The sequence below is a fragment of the Zea mays genome, chromosome 1, assembly GCF_902167145.1.
Source record: "Zea mays cultivar B73 chromosome 1, Zm-B73-REFERENCE-NAM-5.0, whole genome shotgun sequence".
Classification (NCBI taxonomy): Eukaryota; Viridiplantae; Streptophyta; class Magnoliopsida; order Poales; family Poaceae; genus Zea; species Zea mays.
Window position 1 is genome coordinate 2,617,655 of NC_050096.1, and position 10,202 is coordinate 2,627,856.

A 10,202-nucleotide genomic window follows, 5' to 3' on the forward strand; every position below is an offset into this window, starting at 1 on the left:
ACATAAACGTCTTATGAGTTCAATGTCTTGCTCGGTCATTTCTTGAACCGGACGGTCATCATCAGAATCTAAGGCACGTGCAGCCTCATATGGCTCCTCCTCATCCTCAATCTGAACATCAACACTATTGGATGCCCTGCATATGTTGTCCATATTCTATGATACAGGCACATCAAGATAAGCACCATTATCTATTTGTGGAGATCCTGCATCGGGTCGAAGCAAGAAATACCACATTAAAAAGTCTAATCAAACGAAATAACGATGGATATGAATAACGTGTCAAAGACACTTACTAGGATGATTCTGAACTGGATCCTGGGTCAATGGGATCTCTTGGGGGGTACCACCAGATTAGAAGCCCCACAAAAGCCAGGAAGAGGACGAGAAATCCCATACTCGTGCGGCCCCGATTGAGCATCGGGCATAACAACCACTTCTTCCGGAAGCTCTACCAAAGGAGCTTCAATACGAGATGCATTTGGTATTTGTGGAGACAACCCGACTGGAGCATCACGATGAGTAACAAATAACTTTTGAACAACCACATCCAAACATGGTGGAAGCATCGTCTTCACAATTCTTACATATCTCACCCAATCATCTTCTGAGGCAATGGAGATCAACAATCTGACAACTGTTCCATATGTAATATGGGACAACAAACCCTGAATTGATATTTTAGGGTCGTTTATGTTACAACTAATCTCCTCACAAGCTCAAGCGAAAATCTTGGCAAAAGATGGTCTTTCATCGAACATCATGGTAACGATATTCATACCAGCAAAACTAACATTCCCATAAGCATATATCTCCATGCTTCCTCCATGGTATAGTGTCACTAGGGTGTCCATCTATTGCAAAAACATATTACTAACTCAATATCCATTTAATATGGTATCTGACTAACACTATATAGTAAAAAAAATGGGCAGCACCTCCCCTATATGGTCAGGTTTCTAAAACCTGCAGATAAACCTTCAACGCGATGGTTGAACATATAAAAGTACTAAATAAACCCTAGGGTAAATAAATGCTAAACAATGTTAATAAACACTAGCTACTACCTTACAAGTAAACCATAAACCCTAAACTATGCTACAAAATAAATGACTACTCACTAACGACTAACTAATAACTAATACCTAAACCTAACTCATTACTAACCAATAAATACATATATCAAATAAATGGCACATGGTATGAGAACTAATTATAAATAACTAAAAACTAACTAAACAATTAACACAAAATAAATACATATAAAATATTTTAAAATTAGTAAAAAAATTACCTTGAGTAGCCTGTGGTGGCTCGGGCGGCGCGGCGAAGGGCGAGGAGCAGAGGGCCGGCGGCGCTCGGGCGGCGCGGCGGGCGTCGCAGGCGAGCGCCTAGGCGGTACGGGAGCGACCGGGCCGGCGGCGGCGCATGCTCGGGCGGCGCGCGCTAGGGGCGTGGTGGAGAGCCGCGGGCTCGGGGGGGGGGGGGGGGCAGCGCTCGGCGAGCTCGGCGGCGCGGCGGCGGTAAGGGTGATTTGCGCGGCGGTGAAAACGGAGTGAGAAGAGAGTCGTGCGACTACATCCTAGCTCGGCGCCAAAATCTGTGGCGCCAAGCTAGGTGCCACGCGGTCTGCCACATCAGCCCTACCCGTCATCGCCACGTCAGAGCTCGGCGCCACAGTGGCGCCGACATGTGTTACCTCGGCGCCATAGGCTATGGCGCCGAGCTAAGGGTCCAAAATTGATATTAAAATTTACTAGGGTCTAAACGTGATTTTATTCCTATTTAAGGGTCAAAATGCAAAAAATTTGGGGAGAATGACGATAAGTAGTACTATGTTGAATTTTCACGAACTACATGGTTTTTATTTTAAAAATTTTAACTTTTATATTTATTTATTTTGTATGAATTTATGCAGTTTTTTTAGTTATCCAAGTGATCCATGCAAAGTGTCCTAGAGTGCAGCTTGCTTGGCAGAGCGTAAAGTGGAGCGAGTGATCCAAGTGATCGAGGGCAGAGCTCAGTTGCCATTCTCATTCCTGATGCTCGTCTTCTTCTCTGGACCACTACTGAGTGAGTCACTCGCTGCCTTGCTAGGATCAGTAGTCGTACTGTAGTGGTGGGACTACTTTGCCACTCGATTCTTCGCCGGGATCTCATTACCATAGCTACATAGTGGTCCTGTGTTTTTTTTATCTCATTTTCATTTTTCTTACGACACTTCCAATGCAGAAACTAGAATTGTATATCTGTTCTCTAGGGGGCTTTCATAACAAATTTTGTTCAACGTGCCATCATGTTAGCCACAAGATTCAGAGCTCAGTCGGACAATGATATGGACAGTTTAGAATTTATTAAATAAAAACTTTTAAAAAATAGAAATCTGATTTGTAGTAATGTTTAAAAATATAGAAGCCTATTTTTTATAGACGGAGGTAAAAAAAGACAAGCACCTAAAAATAAAAAGGGTTATGAGGCAGTCCGACTCAGGCTTCAGGCCTCAGTCCCTCACTCGGTTTCATCATGGTGCAAGATCTCTTGCAATTTTCATCAATAATTTTAAGAAGCCATAGAATGCCTTTAATTTGTCTCGTATTCAGCCTCTCTCTCTCAGGTACCAATCACAGAAAAGCATAACAAGGGATCGATGAGGTTTATTTACTCTTTTATTATTATTATTATTATTCATAGCCAAGAAGGAGCATACAGTAGTAACATTATGGTCAGTACAGTAGTTTTACGCTACTACCTTTGTTATTTCTGCACAGCTGCTGTTCAACAATACGTACAGTTTGCTCCTTCATCATCATTCTCCAAGTATGCGAGCAGAACGTGCCCTTTTGCACGGTTAAGCTACGAGTATTTGATTGACAAGAGAGGGGAAGCCCGACCTCTCCGTAAAGGAAGGTGCGGTCAGGTCGGCTTCGGTCCGTCGTCTCATGGTGTGTCTCTTCTCTTCCTCAGTCATCATCATTCTTCTGCAGTTCATGTCATACGCATATACTTGTTAGTACCCAGTACCACCTGAGTGATCATCCCAATGAGCTTGTTTGTTTATACACCAGCACATAGGAATAGGGTTAGTTGTTCTCAACTGGACCTCCTAGCGCTCGGCGGCATCCGCGTACTGTTCCAAGTACTCTCTGATCATCAGCCTCTCCTGGTCCGTGAGATCAGGGTCCGGACCAGTCAACCGCTCCCTAAGCTCCTTCTCTTCATCGCTCGTGCCGTCTCTGGAGACCTGCAGCCAAGAAAAACGCGTGCACTCTCAGCCCTCAGCTATGGCATCCATTTGACGGGACAGGAGGATCTCACCTGAACATAGTTGTTCACGTGGCCGTCAGCATTCGGTTTCGTTATCAGCTCATGCTCGTTGCATAGCCATTTGCCATCCACTACGTATTTGTATTCATACCGTCCTTCCTTCAGGAAACAGATATCCCAAAGGTGTAAGATATAGCCATACTGGCTTACAATCTTTCTGGGCTTTCAAAATTCCCTAAGAGGAGGTTATTCGAATGTAATATCATAAATGATCAAGCAGGATGTCGCACACAGATATGGTCTACATGTACCAGGTATGGTCAAGAGCTGCCTACGTTCCACAATGAAACTATCAACATTCCATAAACTTTTAGATGGTTCCTAACATAAACATTGTATACTCACAGGCAACTCTTTCTCAAGAAACCAAGCTCCTTTCTCCTCATCATATGTCAAAGGAATTCTCTGAAAGGATAAATAGAAATCAGTTAGAGACTTATGCACGGGATTATATCTAATAAAAACATGTAACAGGTAGATGGGCTTGTTCAACCATCATAGCCCCTAGCAGCTGAGGGACAATCATATTTGTAAATTTGATTTAGGCACATCTAGCTAAAGCAGATCGTAAGACACAGTTGTGCAAACCGGTAGCAGATAGTACTGCATACATATCATGTTTCTCCATAATTGATACTAAGGTCCTGTTTGGAACCTCAAACTAATAGTTAGCTACTAAAAATTAGTTGTTGAGTTCAAACACCATCAGCTAATACTGTAGCTAATTATTAGCTACCTCACAACTAACAATTAGTTTATTAGCTGGCTCAACCCTGCTAATAATTTATTAGCTGGCTAACTATTAGCTCTAGGTGTTCCAAACAGGGCCTAAACAGGAGAATTTGTTAGAGCATTTTATTATAGCCTGCAGGTACACAACGTTAACTGTAGTGCATACGACAAAATGAAGAATATCCAAAACCTAAATAACCTGTTTTTCATAGTTTATAGTAACCTGCTGCGTTGTTGACAACAATACAGCTGCATTAAAATTGCTACTTACAATCAGTGCCAACGTTAAGAATTAATCAGGGCATGGACCTTCCTATTTGAGACAACGTTTCTGAGCTTGCATGCTAAAACTCAGATGAATGACCAAGTTTTATCCACGAAAAAGTAAGAAACGACATAGAGATATATTGCTAGTTTAATCCACTAAACCTCATACAGAATGTATATGTGCTCTCTCCAGTCCAACATATATGGTGTACCAACCGCAGGGGGGCTTACTCAATCAACAAAGAACTGCTTTGTTGGAACATCATATAAATATGGCCAGAGCCTAGCAATGTTTTCAAGTTGTCTAGTCGAACCTACTCGTATAGCTACCGATCAGTCGACTAGTCGCGATTAGTCATCGACCAGACTGACTAATCAAGCGTAGTAGCAACAAGAAGGGACACATGCCACGGGCTATAGCAAGTAACACAAGGCAACAAGCAGAAAAGCAGAGCAGCAAGAAGCACAGTCACGAAGTCACCATCTGCTGATGAGCTCATCTTTTGGGTTTTGGGATTGTGTCTATCGTTGCTTGATGCAGACAGACACACAAGAGTTGGGCCTGGGCGACGATGCTTGAACCTGGAAGACGGCGGATTTTGTTGGATCTTGCAGGCACCAGCAGTGGAGCTTGAGTGTCCGCCTAGAAGGTTGGAGCTGTATCATGAGGGCGGGGGGCGGCACTGCGGTAGGGTAGGCGTCCACTTGGGTCTTGTGGCCTTGAGGGCGGGGACAGGACTGTGAACTTGTGCGGCGGCGGAAGGGGCACTGCAGCAGCAAGGATACACGGATGGTTTTTGCGTCTTGTGCGGCTGTGGCTGCCCAACCCTACAAGGCCACAATTGCAGCCCATAGATGCAGTACCAAATGGCAACCCACGAGTCCACAACCACAGCTCCAAAAGCTCATCTAAAAACGCATGTTTAATCTGGTCGTTCCACACCAGATTGGACAACTAATCGTGATTAATCGTTGACTAATCGGACGACCAGGTTTCTAGTCCAGATAATCGCTTCGGTGGGTCTAGTCGGGTTTAAGTTACCGATAAGTCCGACTAATCGCAATGACTTAAAAACACTGAGAGGTAGACAAGTAGTAGCATACTAGCATATAATCTAATTTATTAAATAGCTTGAATAAATGCCCTGATCTTACTCGCCGTCAGAAGGAAAAAATCTCCAAACACACAACTGAAGGGGAAAAATGTACCTGACCCCAGCCAATGTCGAGCCCAGAAATTTCAACAGAGGAAGAACCATCAGCTTCCCACTTCAAAGTGATTGTGTTTTTGGATAATCCTGTCAGCTAAATAATACGACAGCCATCACTTAGTAGGAAAATCTTTGACTCGCCATGATCTGTATTCATCTTCTCCAACATAACTACTACTGAGAAATTAGTTCTGCATTCACTTACAATGTCAGCAGTTGCCAACTTAATGGCTTCCAACTTCGGAAAGCAAGCCCTTTTACTCTACAAAACGAAAAAAACTGATAAATAAACAGAACTTGTCTACTAGCCGTATACCAACATAAATGGACTATAGAGAACAGATGCGGGGGACCATCAAAATTCCCACAAGCAGGCAATCATTAGATGTTGGTTTTCGGGTGCACAGATAATAGGTATATTATCTTATCTTCAAACAAACAGAAGTGCTGATTGTTGAACATTCCACAAAGGCGGTATCAACTGCAATGAATCACCTGTAGCAGCCGATGTCCTTCATTGAGACTGTACCCAAGAATCCAGAACATATAAGCCAACTGAAATTTTACAAACAAAAAAAAAGTGTTCAGACTAGCCAATGGTGTATCTCCCTAAGTACTATTTTCTAATTAAGTTGCATAACTTGGAAAGAAATTAGAGTATTAGACCCAGTCAATCTTGAGGTTATTAAAATGCTACAGAGCTGCAGATTGTAGCATCTGTATTTATCTTAATGCACCATAGGATGTCGGTTTTTTATCCAGGCAAAATTTCATAACTTGGGAGGATTGGTACTACTTTTTCTAAAGCACATAAGCATGGTTTTCTCCAAAAAATTTACTTGCATTCAACCTGGCTATGAGCTATATAAGAAAAATAATGTAAACCTACTGAAGCAAAAGGATCTCTAGACAAACATAAGGAATCTGTGAAACAATAAGTTGTCTTGGGAAACAAAAATTAGGGGGGGGTGGCATGTAAACCTACTGCAACAGCAGGAGCTCTTCCAAGTCCAGCAGTACAATGTATATATGTTACACCACCATTACAGTTGATAAGTTTGTGCAATTTGCTAACCACAGCAGGAAGCCTCAATCGCAAATCAAAAGCATCAAAATCCCTGGTGTAATTAAACATTAGGAACAGTTTAAATATGCAGAATAACGACAATGGGAAAAAGGGACTTAGATCAATGCTACGAAAACAAACTGGCATATAGGTGTTGCTCGATGGAAATACAGGTCCTCTACTTCCTCAATAGACTATACAGCTTATAAACTTAACTAATGGACATACCCTATGGTGAAAAGGATTTGCTTAATTGCATATAAAGAAGGGCAGTGATTTTTGCCACAAAGTTCTTATCTCCAAACTTCAAAAAAGAAATAACGACTGTTTGGCTACCTAATTTCCGCACGGCAGTGCACAATATCTTTGAATTGTAGAGAATAATCTTGAATGGCACGGATGTCGACTCCAAAATATCTGAACAAGTTTGTTGGTAAAGGAAGAAAGATATATTCACAGAATGGAAGAATTAGATGGCAGTGGAAAGAAAAAACACCATTTTATTAAAATACAAATAAAACTTTTAAATGATGGTTTCTGCTGCATAGACCAACATAGATGTATAAAAGACTAGACTACTAGGGAAGAAGTTCATTTTTGTATATATTGACCCCACTCATGTGGGAGCCTCCGGCACTAAGTTCAGTTATGTAGATATTGACATCCAACAGAGTCAGCATGAAAAGGAAGTAACCCAAGCAGCTTCTCAGTTGAAATCAGAGGTACCATCTAATAATTCATTACAAAATTACAAAGACTGGGAGACTGTTTTAATGTTTTTGTTGCTGAAATGAAGGGATTAACTGTACAACTGCTAAACAAGCTGTCTGGTCTAGCAAATTTGAGCCCTTAAAAGGGTGTTCAAAATTTATGGCTCCAAATAAAAAGATTCATATAAGTAAGCTGATTATGTGTTACAAAATGTTTTTTGAGGGGGAGAGGGCTGTAGGGGAAACCCCTACAGCGCGATTTTATTGAAACTTTTTGAAGTGAAAAAAAGAAATTACAAGCGGGACCAAAGAAAACGAGAAAGAAGCTATCGAGAGTTTAGCCAAATCAGTAGACTAGCTTTAAGAGACGCGTTACAAAATGTTAGTGGGGATACTCAAGATCTGAATCTTGCTGCAAGCAGAATACAGTTTTGACACCAATCTTCCGAAGCTTATCAACATCAAGTGGACTCTGCACATGAATGCAGATAATCAGACAGGGGTAGGGAGCGATATTTCTGTCTAAAGAAGGATGCGACGAGCACCTGTAAGCAGGATCCTACAATCAAGTCTGGGCGTATGAAATTGTAGTTCATCCCGAGTTCATGTCTATATGTCAACGCTATAATAACATGGGGGGAAAAGAAACACATATCAGATAAGTTAATAGACCAAACTTACTAAAAGCATAACGCAATCACAAAAATTAGATGGCAAGCACAATGTTGAAGCATGAAATTGGGATATTTGTTGTTGAACAGGTGTTTGCAGACTGGGCCGTGGTAAGTTAAACATGCAGGAAGCGTGTTTAGGTGAAACAACTGTTCATAATCGCCAAATTGTGTACGAATCCAGGAAGCAAGCGGTCGGTAGACCAGAATGGAGAGTGAGTGTTTGTTTCACATGTGGTCTGATCACACTGACAGCTCAACACTCTGACTGTGACACACGTAGGAGTCTAGGAAAACATCTTTTCATTTTCCGGCTACAAATCCATCCAGTCAGCAACCAATTTGCCCAGAATGCGATAAGACAGTCAGCGTCTAACAAGGCCTAACACTACAAGCAGCGCACACAGGACAGAAGCAAACATTCTGTTTACCTGCTCCCATAGCCTGCGTCATGTTAGTGCTGTACACTTCGGACTTCTCGGTGCCCATCTCCACGGCGCTGCTCTCGGCACCGGAAGTGGACGCCCCAGGGGCCTGCAACTGGCAACCCACAACATTGGTTCAGCAGCCGAGCGGGCGTCAACGAGGTAACGGAATGACATCCGCACTGACAGTAACAGCAACAGTAACCGACGATTCAGCACCCATTGCAGCCTGCCAGCCTCTATCGGGACACCTTATCCTCAGTGTGAGGATAAGATTTCCGTTGTCGGAATGAAATCGGAAACGACGAGGTGGGGGGCTAATGCTTACAGTTTTGACGGTGTTTGATCGGCGACTGCCGCCGCGGACCATCGCCTAACCGCCCACAGATAACCAAGTCAGATTGAGATGGGGGAACGCAGAACAGAACAGAATGTCCACAGAAACGCAGGGATGGATGGGTCCGAAGCCTCACCAGATTCAGCGGAGAGGGCCGCCTCATCGACCTGGACCCCACGATTGGAGGCTCCCTGGAGGAAAATCCATGAGCCAAGCGGAGCAGGCGAGCGCGTTACCGGAGGACGGACCGAAACGGAACGAGGAGGGAGGGAGGGAGGGGCGCTTACTTGAGCAGGTTCTGGAGGCAGTTCATGGCTTCCCCGGGCCCGGCTGGCGCGCGCGGGACGGCGAGGCGGGGAAGCAACGCGGGTCCCGTCCCGTAGAAATATCTCGCGTGACGAGACGAGAGGAGACGAAACAAGACGGGGACGAGCTCGTAGTGGCAGAGGTGGACGACGGACGAGGGGAGGGACTAGGGAGAGGGACGACGGGGACCGGGGACGGGCGGGCAAGAGAGGAGTGGGAGGAGCGTCCGCGTGGCGTGGACTCGGTCTATTAAGCCCATCATGCCGTGCGGGTGCGGCCCCTCGTGGACCACGCCGCGTTCCGCGCTGCGGGGTCGGAGTGGGGAGGGAGATTGGTCTATGGACCGCGCCCACGTAACTCTCCAGGCCCCCGTGACGTGGGCCGCGGTAGTTTTGGTGTTGGCTAAATCGAGTGGGCCCACCCTCGTTTATAGCCTCTTGACCCGTTCTTCCTCCCTCTTTTCGCCGCGCGAAAGCGACCGGACGGCGACGGGTCTCGTACGCGCTACGCCCGCTCGGCTCGGCTCTCCGGTACGCGTCGCATCGGACGGTCCGTGACGTCCCACATGTCAGGAGACACACCGTCCGTTTTCTGTGCAGTGTGGATCACGTCTTATTTATCTTCCGCCGCGACGACCCTTTTCGCGCCGTCTCTCTCTCACGTCCTTTTGAGTTTTTTCCGTTTCCTAAAAAAAATGAGCTACATTGTAGAATTGATAATTCAGCTTAGCCTTTTTTTTATCACGGTACTGATTCTACGGAACTATATGTTGACGCCGATCTGCATGTCAATTATTGGAGATGAACTATATGGCGATGCTCTCTACTGTAGTGTTGGGGACTTGTTCTCAAATATTATGAATTAAGAACAAGACAACACAAAATATTAAATGTTAAAGCCCTCCGTCCTTCGAAACATTATTTCCCTCAGGATATAATGATCTTCAGACGAAGGTTATGAAGGGCATACCTTCATCATCATAACATATCTATACTACTTACTAGGTGAGTGCCCGTGCGTTGCAACGGGAACCTATAATACCACGATAATTATGTACAAATAGGTTTATGCCCGTACGATGCTACGAGGAAACACATGGAATCGTTATCTATGTGGTACTGCAAATCAAACAAAGCATAAAATTTATACACAT

The 10,202-nt window shown here is 44.2% G+C and overlaps 1 protein-coding gene across 4 annotated transcripts; it reads right to left on the reverse strand.

The window, feature by feature from the left end:
• Positions 1-2,648: 2,648 nt before the first annotated feature.
• Positions 2,649-9,301, reverse strand: LOC100216768 (uncharacterized). Of its 4 annotated transcripts, none has more exons than XR_561224.4 (15): positions 9,031-9,268; positions 8,880-8,934; positions 8,735-8,779; positions 8,413-8,521; positions 7,856-7,932; positions 7,706-7,782; positions 6,937-7,017; positions 6,520-6,652; positions 6,030-6,089; positions 5,740-5,796; positions 5,533-5,628; positions 3,670-3,729; positions 3,316-3,419; positions 3,101-3,241; positions 2,649-2,978 (listed from the first exon to the last, which is right to left on the reverse strand). XR_561224.4 is itself a non-coding variant. In XM_008666894.4 (15 exons), the coding sequence occupies exons 1-14, from the start codon at positions 9,054-9,056 to the stop codon at positions 3,104-3,106; spliced, it is 1,122 nt and encodes a 373-aa protein (XP_008665116.1). In that variant the 5' UTR covers positions 9,057-9,301; the 3' UTR covers positions 2,649-2,978; positions 3,101-3,103. The 4 variants fall into 4 exon arrangements, 2 of the variants coding, with proteins under 2 accessions (XP_008665116.1, NP_001136639.1); XR_561223.4 differs by having other exon boundaries at positions 3,096-3,241; XM_008666894.4 differs by having other exon boundaries at positions 3,316-3,423; positions 9,031-9,301.
• Positions 9,302-10,202: the final 901 nt, after the last annotated feature.